Here is a 17,400-nt window from a genome sequence, read left to right as displayed (position 1 = left end):
ACAAGAAAACTTGCATCTTCAAAGATAAGAATTAAAGGGTCATGCAATAAAACTTCATATTTTTTCTTTATGTGCAAAACTAAATTTCAGTATTCCACGGAAATTAAAGTTTATGAATTTTATACTCACTATTTTCATACAATGTAATATTTTGTTCTCTCTATAGTAAATTAAAAACCATTGTTCATATAATCTGTTATAATTTTAAATGCTTTTGATAATGTTTACTTATAGACATATTGTAGTAATACATAGAAGAGAGTAGACAGAGATTTATATATTTCTTTATAAATGTTTCTGTAAAAAATTAAGATGATATGACATTTATTTTCAGGCAGATTGGATTGTGCTCTGGTATGGTTTTCTTTGAAATAATTTCTAGATATAAATCAGGGTATTTTAAAAAAAAATTAAAGTGACTGCAATGCCACCAAACACAAATTTGTATTAAAAACTCCCTATTCTAATGTGAAAGAAATACTGTAATTACAGAAAATCGGGTATACTTATATACAAATATAAGAGACAAAATTACTCACATTGTTATGAAAAAAGAGATTTATCTATAAAATAAAATAAAAAAAAACCTTTCCCAGATTTTTTATTATAATAATGTATGTCACTGTAAGATTGTCAAATGTCTTAAGACACCAATAATGCACTTTTTACCTGAAAATGGCAATACTGTTTACAAATATAATTTTATTTGTTCTATCTTCCTTTCTAAAATGTACACATGCACTTGAAAGCTGACTCCAAGAGCAGGTATAATTTTATCTCATGGTTCTTTTCCTCTTTGTGCCATAGCATTTAATATTAACTTTTTGTTTTAAATTCTTAAGTCTCAGTTCTGAAAAATTTAGACATTTATTAAAATGGGCAGAAGATTTGAGGAGACATTTTTCTAAAAAGGACATACAGAAGGCAAGAAGACATAAGAAGAAATGCTCACCCTCACTAACCATCAGAGAAATGCAAATAAAAACCACAATGAGATACGACCTCACTCCAGTCAAAATGGCTATCATCAATAAATCAACAAACAACAAATGCTGGCGCGGATGTGGAGAAAAAGGAATGCTAGTGCACTGTTGGTGGGATTGCAGATTAATGTAGCCACTATGGAAAATGGTATGGAGGTATCTTAGGAATCTGAAAATGGCACTACTCTATAATCCAGTAATTCCACTCCTAGGCATCTACCCGGAGAAATCCAAAACTCCAATTCAAAAATCTGTATGCACTCCTATGTTTATTACAGCACTTTACACAATAGCCAAGATATGGAAACAACCGAAATGCCCATCGGTAGATGACTGGATTAAGAAGCTTTGGTACATTTATACAATGGAGTATTACGCAGCCATAAAGAAGAAAGAAATCTTATCATTTGCAACAACATGGATGGATCTAGAGAACATTATGTTAAGTGAAATAAGTCAGAAAGAGAAAGACAAGTACCATATGATCTCACTTATATGCGAAATCTAAAGAAAAGAATAAGTGAATGAACTAATCAGAAACAGTTTTGGGGAGAAAAAGGAAAAAACCGAGAGTTGTTAGATGGGCGGGAGGGGGTGGGAATAAGGGGGAAGGTGAAGGGATTAGGAAGCAGCTGGTAACCACAAGATGGCCTCAGGGTTTTTGAAAATTAATTTGGGGAACGTATTCAATAATGTTGTAAAGATTTTGTTGGGTATCCGATGGACACGTGTCCTATTTGGGAGACCACCTCAGGGATGCTGTGGATGCCTGATCATGGCATTGTACACCAGAAGCTAAACAATAATGAATGCCAACTATAATTTTATATATATAATGTGATGGTTCAGTGTGAGGTCGGAGGGATAGTGGATGGGGGGGGGTTCACAGTGTGAGGGATATAAATGATGAACGTCTAAGTATTACCTTGTCTTGTACACCTGAAACTAATAAATTAAAAAAAATACATAAAACAAAAATAAAGAACTACTACTGCTACAGAATAACTAGTAAGAGGTGGTAAAGTCACCATGTACTGTATATTACAAAAAACAACAACAAAAAAACCCACAGACATTAAATGTGCATTGATAAAATGTGTACAAGTCTCTTCATTTGCCTATTTAGGATACATTGATCCTTCATAACATTATGTCATTCTGGCCATATATGTCCACTTTATTGAATTTGATCATAGTTTTACATAAGTAATAAAAGAAAAGAGCAATATGACAGACAGTATCTTCTTAGACACCTATCACAATTCAAATGGTCCTTTTATAAATCAATGCTTTAAAACAGGTCAATTTAAAATTAAAAGAAAAAAAACAAAACCATGAGAGCCGTAATGACTTTCAAGCAGCCATGCCATCACTCTTCTTTCAGTGAGCACAAATAACTTATCTTTATTTAAATCTCTACCTTGTTTTTATTATATTGTGCATTTAAATACGGCAATTAATATTTAAACATCAAAGTTGCTGGGCAGATAGAACAGCTTTTGTTCATGAAATATATAGAATGAACTTTCTAACATTATGGGATTCTCTTTGAAAGTGACTATAAATTTAACAAATACCATATTCTCCAATTCATGTTTCTTCCACTTTGCAATGTTTTGATTCTTCTATCTTTCATATTCCCTAGAGCAGTGGTTCTCAACTGAAAGCAATTTTGGCCCCCACAGGACTTTTGGCAATGTCTGAAGACATCACAGTATGGCAGTAGGTGGCATTTAGCAGGTGGAGTTCAGGGATGCTGCTAAACATCCTAAAATGCACAGGACAGCCAGCCCAAAATGTCAACAAGAGCAAGGCTGAAAAACTCTGCCTTAGGGGGATATAATTGCCTAGACAGTGGTTGAAATTACATGATGTAAATCAAAGAGATAAAGAAAAACTGTATTAAAACATTCATTGAAAACTGCTTCAGTTTATTGTGTATCTTTCTTTATTAAACCATCCAGATTCCCACAGACTTTGCCTGCTTGCTATTACCCACTGACAAGGAATATGTAACCACATTATGCTTTTCTCACTGGCAATACAGCACACAGCAATTATTTGGAGGGCTCCATGACCATTATTTAGCACTACAGATACACAAGAAACAATTATCTGATAAAAACTTACAAACCCAGGAAGACCCTGGTGCTATCTTCTCTGTATTCTCAAAGTATATTTTGCTAGGCTATAAAAAGGAATTCATCATTTGCATGATGATCCTGTTTATTCCCTCTCAACACAACACAACACACACACACACACACACACACACACACACACACACACACACACACTAAGTAGACTACAGACTCACAGGCAAGAGAGGAGTCTTTTTCATCACTGTATTGTCTATGTGAAATGCCCTTTTACTTTCTTGTCCAACTGACAAAGTCCTATGCATTATATAAGATTCATAGAGAACCTCTTCCCTAATCAGCAAACTGGACTCTGGCCTCGCTACAGAAATTTTGTGTTTATATGTCTATAGGCTGCTAGAATTTAGAGTCCTCGTTTTGTTTATCATTTTGTTACTCTACACTATCACAGTTCTTAGCATATCACATGCTTTCAATGTCACTCCCTCTCTTCAGAAATAATAGGAGGGATATAAGGAGAGAAAAAAATGTTAATAATTTGATGGTTCAAAACTCAACTAATGAGTATATGATAAAAACACTGATATTATAAGGTACCATATGTTGAAAAGAAATTTTGGCATCAATCTACACCGTTAGCCTTTATTAGTATTAGAAAATGGTATATGTTTAAACTAAGTATTAATGTAATTTAAAATTTATTATTTTTATCACAAATCTACATTTTACTGTTTGTTATCATCTTATAAATAATATATAGTTTTTTTTAAATAAAGAATAATTCCGTCATATTAGATATAGCCAAGAACCATTTTTAGAAGAAATCACTTTCACCTGTATGTGTGTTTTCTTCACATATTTCTGTGTATATCACACATATTGTGCAACACATCTTTATTTTCTAAAATAAACAGGACACTATTCCACATTCATTTCTGAAAACATTTTTCTTACTAAAATAAGATAGATCTTCATATGTGTGCATAGACATACAGATTAATTCATGCTAAAGCTGCATATGGTATTCTCATATGTGTGCAGAGTCCTTTATCTGAAAACTTCCTTGTCAGTGTCCTGTAAATGTGTTTTCTATTGTTGATTATTACGAACAACACTGCAGTGGGCACCCTTTACATCTATCTTTGCATGTCCATGTGAGCATACCTACAAAATAGTTCACTACAATAAAGACTGTTCGACAAATGAGTATGTTCTCTTTGTAGTATCAGTAGATACTGTCAAATTCCCTTTCAAAAAACTATGGGTATTTACCTGTTTTCTAACATATCTGCACATTAATAAATTTCTGAAATATCAAACTTCATACTTGGTAGGTAAACATGGATAGCTCCTTCTACTTTGTGATTTCTCAAATTACTAATAAAATTTGAGATTTTTATGGGGATAATGAACATGTGTTTATTTTTTTCTGTGAATCTCCTGCTAATGTTATTTCCACATTTTAATTTGGTTGTAGTATATATTTTTTTCTTATTATTAAGAAAGCCCCTATCAAACCCTTAGACACTTTGGTGGGATTGTAAATTGGTGCTGTCACTATGGGAAACAGTATGGAGGTTCCTCAAATAATTAAAAATAGAACTACTTTATTATCCAGTAATCCCACTTTTGAGTATTTATCCAAAGATTATGAGAACACTAATTCAAAAAGATACATGTACTCCTATGTTGACTGCAGTATTATTTGCAATAGCCAAGATATGGAAACAATCTAAGTGTCTATCAGCAGATGAATGGATAAAGAAGATGTGACATATATAAAGAAATACTACTCTGCCATAAAAAAGATAAAATATTGCCATTTGCGACAAGGATGGATCTTGATGGTATTATGCTCCGTGAAATAAGTCAGACAAAACAGGGCAAAAAACATTTGATTTAACTCATAATTGGAATCTAAAACAAACAAACAAAAAAAATAATAAAATAAAACAAAAAAAACACTCATAGATACAGGTAGCAGAATGGTGGTTACTAGATAGGAAGGGGGTAGAGGAAGGTAAAGGGCATCAAATATATGGTGATAGATGGAAACTAGATTTTTGGTTATAAGCATGCTATAGTGTATACAGATAGTGAATTGCAATAATGTACACCTGAACCGTATGCGATGTTATTAACCAATGGCATCTCACTAAAAACAACAACAAGCAAACAAAAAGCCCCTTACATAATAGGAATTAGTCTTTCTCTGCCATGTATGATGTTTATGCATACTTCAGTTTACTTTTCATCTTATTAGGTTTAACATCAATATTTGAAATGTATTATTTTCAAATTTACTTAAAATTCATGTATTTATTTTTGGTTATTAGATTCATATGTTACATTAAAGTCTGTCATCACATTTGATTGTTTTGGTTTTTAGTGGTGTGTTTTTATTAGCAGATTGAAAGTTTCAATGTGTATAGTTTAATCATGAATTTACTTACCATTTATTTTGTCCTTAAGCATGGGAAGAAATACAGTACTTCATATTGTCCCAATGTCATGAGCATACCTGTTCCTCCATCTAAATTCCTCTCCTTAGCTCAGTGAATGAAGCTAATTTCTACTCTAGAAAGTGCCTGGATGACTCCATTTGCCTCAGTGTCCAAAAATCCATGTCACAAACTTTGTTCAGCTTTTGGTAAACACACCTACCTAGAACCTGTCCAATATTTATCTACACTGTGTCTAAGGTACATATTTTGGGTTTTCAAAGAGATTTTTTTTCAAAAGCATGTCCTGTTACACTCCCCAGGATTCGAGTGTAGTATAAATAAATGGCTATTCCCTTACTTCCAGGCAATTCAGGATAAATGTTCCTCCTTATGGTATGTGGCCATCCCTAAAACCTATGTCTTAAACAAAATGAACATTATCTAACATCAAATCTATTCTAATGGTTCAAGGAGACCCCCACCTCTGGCTCAGTAAACTGTATGGATTCTGGAACATCCAAATTTTTGTTATTATTATTCCACAAATAACTTGATCTAGATTTAATTTTTAAAACTGCATTAAAAAGTGGAACTCAAAAGGTGACATTCTGCCTAATTAGAAATAGTTTCCAGTTGCACTTTTTACTAACCATGTGATCTTAGGTACATTACTTAATTATATGTACCAGCTACATCCTCTATAAAACCAGAATAATTTTAATGCTGTCCTCATGATAACACAAGCATGAAATTATTGCAAACGGCACACAACTCCTGACACATAGTAAGTGCTCAAAACATATCCCTTGGAGCTGTTTCCGTGACCACTATCACAACTGCTGTGGCAACCTACAGTTGCAGACTCCAGTAAAACTGGTTATTTTGTGGCGATCAATTTAGATTTTCTACAGCATTCTAAGTCCACATTCAAAATGTCCAATCTCCTTTTATCCACTGATCAGTACTTGTATGGGCACAATTGAATCTATAGTTAATGGCAAACGAGATTAGATATCTGAAATCAACTGTTAGCTCTGCCACAGGCGGAAAGGAACATTTCCGCCATCGCAAGATCAACTAGCATCATAGCTCCACAGTGGGAGGGGAAGAGTGATGATTTCACGTATTGTCCCCAAATCAAGGCACCTAATGGAAAATGACATCACTGTTTCTTATCTGAAGCTGAAACCTTTCTCACTAGTCCTTTGGATTCATTATTAGATTCAATTCTTTGCTTATTAGGTCCATGTTAAAATCTCAAATTTGTCCAAGTACCAATTCGGAGTCACAGTAGCTGCATGTATCTGAGATTGAACTAAAGAGCTTAAATAGAAAGGGTTTGCTTTCTTAAGAAAGGTTTTGGGATTGGCAGGCCAGGGCTGGAGTATCAGTGTTTCAGAAGCATCATTCTTCCAGGCCCTTGATCTTTTCTGCTCTACCTCACTTAGCAACAAGCTTCCATTCTATGGTTGCATGGGGCAGCTGCATTTCTGTACCACATTTTCATTATAGGCAGCAAGAAAGGAATGTGGCCATGGGTGTGAAATATGTGTACCAACAATGTTTTTTGTCAGGAAACCTGTATCTTTTCTGGAAGTTCTATTTCTTTGTCACATGGCCACTCTAGGATGAAAGGGAGTGAGGGGAGGTGAATATTTAACTCTGTATAGGGTCAGCCTGAACAAAACTGAGTTTTCTTAGTACTACCGAATAGGAGACACTAGTTGGATAATTTACAGTGTCTACCTAAAGGGAAGACGCATGATCCCATTATTTGTAACTCATGCCATATTTTTGTGTATATGTGTATATTCAGCAGGGTTGGCAGGACACTAACTGGCCTAGATTAGCAGATGCCTTGTATATCAGGACCATCACCCTATCATCTCATAATCGCCCCTGCTTCTGGTTTCAGCCCCGAAATCCCTAATGATGGAGGTTGGCAAACTTTTCTGTATAAAGCAAGATGGGAAACATTTTAGGCTTTGTGAGTCTAAGGCTTTGTGAGTCTAAGGCTTTGTAAGTCTTCTCTCATCTCTTCCACCGCAGTGCCCAAACTACCACAAGCCATATGTACATGAATTGTGTGTTCTAGTAAAACGTTACTTGTAAAAACAAAAGCAGACTGAATCCATTTCCCCTGCCAAATTGTGCTGCTCCCTGCTCTACAACAGCTTTTTGTTTCTAAAATCTGCATCAATGCAAATGTCACCTCTTCTGAAGCACCAAGGTAAAGCGAGCATTTCCCTCCACTAACTTTCCTGTCACCTCCTATAACATTCATGTCCCATTGTGCATAGGATGCTAACATGGTGATTTTTATGCATTTGTTTTTCCACCATAATGAGTTTGCACACACACACACACACACACACACACACACACACTCACTTACACATATATTTCAGAGTACATTGCTGATACTTATTTCCTCTTGTCATTTCCCATGACTTTTTTTTATCTCTCTTTTGATTCATTTCTACTATTTTCAGTTTTAACCATTTTCTCAAATATATTTTATGCATAAAATAAGGGAATGATATACTTTCTGGATCCTTCTTCAAAGATTTCTGTCACCCTCACAGATGAATCATTTTCTTACAAAGGCTGTAAAAAGAATAGTATCCAATTGCTGACCAGAGTCCAGTCTTTCAAGTGTTAAATATGATGAGGCCAAATATAGTTTTTCTTAGTAGAAAAGTTTTAAAAACCTAAAAATTTATAAAATTTCTCTTTTACTTAGGTTTTAGGAACTTTGCCAGGATTTACATATTAACCCTTCCTGGAACTCATAAAAATCTATTAAACTTGTAAATTGATTATATTCTTTACCTCAAGAAAATAATATCATGGCTCCTCTCCTTTAGCTCCTCTATTTTGCTCCCTGGGAATATATGTTAATCATACAATAAGTCTTACAAACATATCCTCCAAGTATCATCTTTTTACCCAAATGACCATATTTTTGTATTTTTGCTCTCTGATTTTTAGCTATTTCTTCCCATCTTAAGTTCCAGAACAAAAATTTTGGTCTGATCAGTGACCATCCATGCCTCGATCCATATATTAAATTTCTTTGTTTTTTACTTACTTATAGAAAATGTGACTTTGTGTTACAGAAATCCCTTTGCAGTGTCCCTAAAACACTAGTGCTTTTATTATTTACTCCTAGATAAACTGTGGGTCTTGGTAATGACTGCTCTGCGTAGTTTTCTCTGTCCAGTGTTTTGTCCTCTATGGTTATGGTTGTTTCTCGTGTTCCCGGGAGGTCTTAAGTAGCCCCTGGAAGTACCTTACCATGGCAATCTCACAAGTAGTAGAGTCATAGCATCCTTTGCTTTTGTCAGACAGAAGGAGCTTTTCAAGGGTTGTCAGTTCCTTGACAAAGCGCTAAGGGGACGTCTGTTTAAAGTTTCCATGGAATTTCTCAGCTGCCAGGGTTAACAGTGTTGAGACTTTCAGTTTCCCCTCAGTTGTCCTTAGAGAACAATGAGCCTAAGTGACTTCTGGGCCTCTCCCAGCCTCTCTAAGGCTGGCTGTTGTGTTCTCCAAAGGGAGCCAGTTTGGCAACAGCTTTCTCCCCTGAGACTCTGGTCAAGAAGGAAAGCTTAGCCTCTCTGTCCAACCTGCTTCCCCAGCAGCTACAGGAACTGTTTGCCTGGCTCAGGAGGCCTAAGATGGGCTGGAGTTGGGAAGGGACAAAACTACAAACTTCATTAAAGAAAACCCTATATATATATATAAGAAGGAGGTTGTTAACTAAATTTACTGTGGTAATCACTACACAACATATGTAAGTTAAATCATTACACCTTAAAGTTATACAGTGCTAGATGCCAATATACCTCAATAAAACTGTAAAATTAATCCAAATTAAAAATTATACACCTAATACACAGTGATTTAATTGATGGTGATAATGGCCTTAATTTAAAATAATAGTCACATATATGCAGCAAACTTAAATATTAAAATCTTTGCTCAAAAAAGTGTTCTAAATCTAAGCTTGAAGACTCAAAAATAGTAAAAAATTATTATGATAGCTGAACTTTATTATAATTACAGCTAGGAAATCCATCGTATGAGATAGAAACAAAATGTAACAGCTAGACCACAGCTATTTGTGAGCAGTGGGAAAGCCCCAGCTCATAAGGATGAGTAGAGACCTAGATTACAATTTATTAACTGTAGTGCTAGCTTTACATTCAGGAGAACCTCGAGTCAATTTGTTCTTGGCTGTTTTCTACAAACTCCTATGTGAATTGGGGAAAGTTACTTAAGTACTGTGGGCCAGTTTGTACATCTGTAAAGTGGTATTCTAAATACTTCACAGGGTCGCTGTATATTTAAAAATAAGTGACATATGTCAATGCTTAGGAGTATGTGAGAAGTTTAATTGATTAATGTAGCCATTACTTATGTTATTAATGTTACTGTAATTTGGTCATAAACTGTAAGCTGAAAAGACATAGCGAAAGATTTCCGATATTATATTGTTTTTCATTATCTATGCAAATTGTCACTTTTAATGTGTTGGTATGTTCTTCACAATATCTATGAAATATTTACGTGGTTAAAAAAACATGTTAACAGAGCAAGAATTTTCCATCTTTTCTGATTTATGAAAGTCTTTCCTTGAGATCAAACCATTATTTACACTTATATGTTCAAAAATTAATTTTAATAAATATTATATGTGTAGAATATCTATTCTTTAATAATTTAGGGCACAGAAATTATTAAAAATAATTGGGAACTTCTTCAAATGTCTACACACACACACACACACACACACACACACACACAGACACACACACACTAAATTAAAAACTGGTCTCAAAAGATGATTTCTGGATCCTCAGAATATACTAAGTCAAAGCATAAAAATGATGCTTCTTACCCATATCTGACATTTCAGGCACAGTAACGATGTATGGTCCATCTGTGAACTTTGGAGCATTGTCATTGATGTCTTGTACTTTGATGATGAACTCAGACTCGGGTTCGAGAGGTTTGTTTGTCCGTCTGTCAATAGCCTGGGCATGAAGCACATAGTGGGTCTTCTGCTCTCTGTCTAGGCTTTTCGTTGAGTGGATGTCACCCGTGGTATCATCAATGATAAATATAGTCCCGGCACCTTCTCCAGTAAGGATGTACTTGACAGACCCATCACCTTTGTCAGAATTGGAGTGCAGCTATAAAATACAAATGGAATAATTTCACATGCATTATATTCCAGCCTTACATGGTATTCTCTGAAAATTGTCTATCTGTAATTTAACACTTGGTTTGATTATGACTTTTCTCTCCACAGTGTCCCATGTGTTACTTATTTATTATTTATTTTCTGAAGTGTTCCTCCACTTGCTGTTAATATTGATATCTGTATTACGATCTGTAAGAGTACTCCAATTACTGATTTATGAGAACTTAATAAGTGATACTTATTAAAAGAAAAACAATATCCCTTGCTGTCATTCTACTAAATGAACACTTACTAACTAAAAGGAATAAAATTGGGAAAACAAATTACCAGTAAATCACTTGTAGGAACACTGTTTCTATACTTAGAAGAAATTTTTTTTTTTTTTAAATTTAATAGTTTGGCATTCTATTTTAACCTTAAAATTAGAAAAGAAAATACAGCAAGACAAACTGAGATACAAATTAATACTTAAAATTTCCACTAAAGAGGCACTTGTTTGTCATAGAGGCATTGTTTTTATAACTTGAAAAAGTTTTTTTCTAGATCAATTGTTCAGATTTAGAATTAAAAAAACAAAAAACACTCAGAGTCAACTATTTCCTTTCTTTAAAAATAATGAAAAATTTTAACTCAAATGTAAAAAGCAGTGAAGATTTAATAGATAGACACTGATTTTTAATTAATTGAGATACATGAGTAAATTTTCACTTTATAAAATGATGGAATATTCTTTAAACAGATATAGAGTGTAACATTTCAGTAGAGAAGAGGTCTTTAATAAGAATGATAAATAACATTAATGAAATTTTAAAGTACTTTTTTGTCATTTATGCATCCTTAAATGTTTTTAAACTATGTAGAGTTCATACTTAATATTCTACTGTAACTTATAAGACCAAAATTTCATTAAGTATTACCATAAGTGTCACTGCTATATTTTCAGCTAAGACAACTGTAGTATTTTCTCAAATCACAACCATATATTTGAAAAATTATTTCTCCAAGAGATATGAACAGTTATCCTTTATATGAAAACTTTTTTTAGTCACATAACCTCCACTACCCACCTTTTGTTCATTTCTGACTTTTGGAAACATTGAAAAAATATAACCTGTTCATATAGCCTTTTGGTTTCTTGCCATAGTAAAGTGAAATGTTTCAAGGTTTATTTTAGTTTCTGAACTCTTAGAAGACATTTGTTTTAAAGATAAAATATAGAAAAATACATAACAATATGAAGAAAGGACTATTTTTATAGGAAAATGAAGGTGACTTGAACATAAATCATAGGACATCAGAAACAAATTCACTTCTTTCTTGAAAACACATAGGACAAAAACAGGGACACAATTTTATGAGAACCACTCAGCAAGATTTAACAAATTATTTCAAAACTGCTTTTGGGGGCTTTTATATAAAAGAAGTAAAAATGCATTAGCAAAATATGAAAACTTAGCTTTCAAAGACATACTTCATTAGTAAATTAACTGTTGAAGAATGTATAATGAGTTGTGTGGAGACAGTTTTATGCATGTGTGAAAATGCATTTCTTTCTTTATGTCTCTTGACATATCATGTTAGCAACTAGAAGAAAAGATTTATAATTTATGAAGCACACACTTATAAAATATCTATAGGCAGCCTGCTCCATATTCTCCAAATTTGCATCATCCATTACCCAAACACGGCACAGTAAAGCAACAATTTGAACAAATGTTTTTCGAACCTTTTCTGGAACACTGTTGTTATTAAGCTAATAAGAGATGACATAGTTTTATTAGCTATTGCATATATGTAAATTATAAATCTATATAATGTAGCTCTAACTAATTAAAAACACTTTCGGGGAAAAGTATGGTTTCTAACAACTAAAATGAGAAAGACACAACGATGGCTACAACTGACTCTCATCTTCAGTATAGATCCACATACTCGTCTATGTTTTTAGTGAGGTTAACCTGATATTATTTAGTTTTGAATTCAAAGTTCATAATACAAAGAGTTATTTATATTTAAAGAAGAAAGGACTTTTTCCATGTAGACCAGCAACAAAAGTAAAATAAATAGTAAAGTTATCAATTTAAAGTATCTATTAAAATATTATGTACTCTATTCTTTACGTACATTGTGGCAAATAATTCAAGTAAAAGAAAAATTCCAGGTTTTTTGTTTGTTTGTTTTTTGTTTTTTGCTTTTTTTTTAGACTTGGATCTGGTTGCATATTCATAACATTTTTAGAATTAATAAATCACTTAGTCTAAATGTTTCAGAAGTTATGTCTGATTTGAAAATAGATGTGCAATACAATCAATAAACTAATTTATTGTAATTTACAAGTATACATATTGTTGGATAACAATAAAAGTTACATCAAAATATTACAAAATATATTTGGATTACATTAGCTGTTGATAATACTAAGTTTGAGTATTTAAATAATGTAGACCATCATTTAATTAATGGATTATTTAATCTCTCAGCTGGCCTGGTTGAAACTTGAAATGATTAGTCCCATGGAACACTAATGGGAAACCACCACAGTTGTATTTAGTCAATTCATTAATAGTTCATATGATTATAACAGTGACTACTTATGAAACAAAAAAGTGATGTACTCTCAGATTACCTATTCTATACCACACCCATTTTCACATATTCAGTTCTTTTTTCAAAATTCAATCTGCGACAGAGGTGGACCATGCCTGACAGAACCATTGGTTGTATTGTCTTGTTTGCTTACTAACTGTGTTTTAAGATCCTTGAAGATCACATGTTTTGTATTAGGTTTTGAAGAGAAAAAATAATGACTGAGTGAGTGAATGAATGAATGAATGAATGAATGAAATGGGTAAGGAGTAATGGCAATATTAGAGATAGAACTCTTAAAACAGAGACAAAGCTTTTGGATACAGATAATCACAACATGTTATGTTTGATTGGGGGCAGCAATAAATTACCAAATGAAAGGGATTAGGAGTAGAGCGCATAAAGTAGAAATTCTCTGGATATGCACATGGTACTATTTAGTAATCAGTAAAATATCACATTGTAAGTTTAGGTACTATATCATTTAAGAGAGATTTTTATCATTTTATATTGAAATATGTAAAACTATTTGGAAGATACAGTTGATTTTAGTCATACTCTCTTTTAAACAGATTAGAAATACCACCCAGTGACCAGTAGCAGGGTCTTATAGTAACACACATCAGTGGGAATATACTTTTACCATCACATGATTTTACAAAATGAGGGATATTTTAATGCTGAAGGACAAAATGCTATAAAGAAAAAAGAGGTAATCCTTGTGTATCTGAGCACACAGTAGGGTTAATTAATTGTTCTTTAGAGAACAGAAAAGCAAAGTGAATGAAGAGAGAGCGAAAAGAAAATGTAGTTACCAAAGTAAAGCAAAATGAGTATTTCTCTGGCATCAATTTAATAAATGGACTTTGGTGTTAAGTGGTAACCTATGGCACTTAGAACACTAATGTGATGCAGGAATTTTCCGTAGAAAATGGTTTGTTCACCCTGGACCACATTATGATCAGGACCCAAAAATTTATGACTTTCACTCTATTACAGAATTCCTCACAAAGAGAATATACTATCCCTTGGGGAAGAATAACTTTAAAAGTTTAAGAGGTTAAGAAGATGGTGGCAAAGCAATTAATTTCAAAAGTTGCTTTTAGTTAACACTTCAACCTATGCTAAAAAGATAGGTCACAGACTTAAAATTGTATTTGGACTACATAATTTATGTACATTTTATGAGTAGGAAACTTATGTTTACCATATTACAGTAAAATCCAGAAATAAAGTCAGAAATATTATATAGTAATCTCACTATCAACACTTTCTCCAACAGGTAAAATACAGTAATCGATGTATGAAAGAAATGTGAGGAGCATAGGAAAGATATCTTATTGAAACTTATTGTGTATTTTTCATTGCAGAATGTGTTATATTTTATTTAAACTATAAGTACGAGGTATGATCACAACATATGATAAAGCTACTGTCGAGTGCTATCCAACATTCGGAAAGGCAGGGATTTTCAAAATGGAAAGCGGCGTGTCAAAACTTAGTAACAGTATGTGACAAGTTTCAACTTGTTCCATGTAGTCACTCGGGTGTGAGATATGGTTGAGAGAAGGTTGTGTTTTAAAGTAGACCCTAAATCATCCTCCATCATGACAGTGCTCCATGTCACACATTGCATCCGGTATATGGCAACTTCTGTCAAATAAAAATATTACAGTGTGTCCTCATCTACCTTATTCACTGGATCTGGCACCGTGGGGCTTTTGGCTCCTCCCCAAAGTCAAAACGATTCAGGGCATGGAGGCAGCCATGGCAGCACAACTAAAGACCCTCATGGAAGAGGACTTTCAGTACTACTTCAGAAAGTGGCAAAAACGATGGGATCAGTGTATTCAAAGCAAGTGCGAGTATTTTGAGGGGGATTAATGGCAGTGTGTCTTTTACTGTAATATTTTTTTTCTTTTTAAACATTCACCATATCTTTTGATCACAAATCATATGCTTAAGGAGCTATACCCAAAGAGCCTCATCCACATCTAGACATGAATTAAATGATGAGACTTTGGACTTTGAACTAGCAGTATAAAGGGACCTCGGGTGGGTATGAGTGTATTTGATCAGAGGAATATGAATCACTGGGATGTAGGAGGATAGACTTTGATTGGAATTACCCATAATAATTACAGTCTATTGCTATTTACACATGTACGTAATTCCCCCTTCTTAAGTTAGTGTAGGACCTAGAAACTCTAATTAGATAAAAGTGATCGGCTGTCATTTTCAAAAACAGCTTAAAATGTTGGCTTTAGTCATGTTTGCCTATTCTACTATAACTCTCTGGTGCGCTCTCTTTCTTTCTCAGAGCCCTGAAGGAATCAAGCTGTCATGCGTAAGAATACGGAGGAGCTCGCATGGCAAGAAACTGATGTCTCCAAGCCAATAGGTAGTGTAGACCTGAGGCCTGCTAATGAATATGTAAGTAAATTTGGATGTGAATTTTCTGCAAAATTTAGACTTGAGATGATTACAGCCCCAGCAGACTACTTGACCATAGCCTCGTGAAATATTCTGATTCAAAGACACCCAGGAGAGTCAAGTCTGAATTCCTGACCTACAAAAACTATGAAATCATACTGTTGCTTTAAGCCGTGGAGTGTTTAGGGGATAATTAATCCACTAGTGATGCTTAAAGAGTTATCTCAAAACAATATGCTAAATGACACAAGACAACATCAAAAAGCACATGTATTTTTATTCCATTTGTATAAATGTATAGACCAGAAAATCTAAGCTATAGTTAGAGAAATTACACCAGTAGTTGTTAGGATAGGGGTGCAAATGATTGCCTGCAATATTTTTATCTTGATCAGGATGGTTTAAATAATTTTCTAATGCCCTTACAATATGCACTTATTACGTACTTGATGTATATCATGTGAAGTGTACCGTTTTTAGTGCTAATAATTATGAACATTTATTAAGCATCAAAGTATACTGCAAAGGCTGCTATATAAAAACATAATTATCAATAGAGTATCCCGTTGACCTCACAATCTAAAATGAAATACAAGAAGAATGCTGTAAGCATACCTTAAAATGTCCTTAGAAATGGATATTTTGGCAAATGAGTGAGTCAAAAATGACCCATCATTTCTAGTACAATGTTAATAAGGCTTTGAACATGATCCAAAGAATGTTTTACTTGTACTCAGACATGTTTTTCCAATTATATTCAGGATGGTAAAAAATAGAAAACTTAGATATTCAGTAAAAACAATGAATTCTTTAAAATTCCCTTGTAGGACTTTGAACTTTAAATTTGAAAATGAAAAGTCCACCATCATATACCTCAGTTGACAAGTAAATATTCAGATTTGTTTTTGTTCTATGCTCTCTTTGTAGGATCTGCTTAGATAGATAATATTTCTTTAAAATACCCCTTCCATCCCTAATAAAATTAAGTTCCTACAATTAATTAAGTAGGAGCTGGAACCAACTTTTGAGTGATAGGACCAAATTGCCATATATTTTGCTATAAAAAAATGAAAAACAAAATTCATTTTGCACTTACTATATATCCCTCTCAAATGTCCATGTCCCGATCCACAAAAACCTATTAATTTTATTTTACATGGAAAAAAGGATGTTGCTGATATGAATAAATTAAGCGAAAATCATTCAGGATTATACCATTATGTCCATATAATCACAAGTGTCCTTGTAAGAGAAAAAGGAAGGTAGGTGAGTCAGAGAAAATATATAACTATAGAAGCAGAAAAACAGGGAGAGAGGGAGGTAGAGAGGGAAAAAGAGAAAGAAAGAGGATTTGATTGATTTGATTTGAAGGTTTTAAACCTTAAAGATTGAAGAATTGTCTACAAACCAAGAAAAGCAGGTAGCTTCTAGAAACTTGGGGAAAAACAAAACCAACAAAAACCAAAACCCCATAATTCTCCACTAGAGCCTCCAAAACGAATGCAACCATGTTGACACCTTGATTTCAGGATGTATTAACTCCAGAACTGTAAGGTAATAAATTTGTGCTATTTAAGTCACAAAGTGTTTGATAATTTGTTACATTAGCATTAGGAAAATGATATACCTGCATATATCATATATCTTGC

The 17,400-nt window shown here is 33.5% G+C and overlaps 1 protein-coding gene across 3 annotated transcripts in view; it reads right to left on the bottom strand.

Moving 5' to 3' along the window:
- Positions 1–17,400, bottom strand: part of CDH18 (cadherin 18) — an 870,012-nt gene that overhangs the window by 206,801 nt on the left and 645,811 nt on the right. For all 3 annotated transcript variants that reach the window (XM_081054270.1, XM_081054271.1, XM_081054269.1), the window contains one exon: positions 10,427–10,721. In XM_081054270.1, the coding sequence (XP_080910396.1) occupies positions 10,427–10,721 (295 nt within the window). The remainder of the gene's footprint in view (positions 1–10,426; positions 10,722–17,400) is intronic.

The sequence above is a fragment of the Rhinolophus hipposideros genome, assembly GCF_964194185.1.
Source record: "Rhinolophus hipposideros genome assembly, chromosome: 7".
NCBI classification, from domain to species: domain Eukaryota; kingdom Metazoa; phylum Chordata; class Mammalia; order Chiroptera; family Rhinolophidae; genus Rhinolophus; species Rhinolophus hipposideros.
This window is presented reverse-complemented; position numbering and strand designations above follow the sequence as displayed.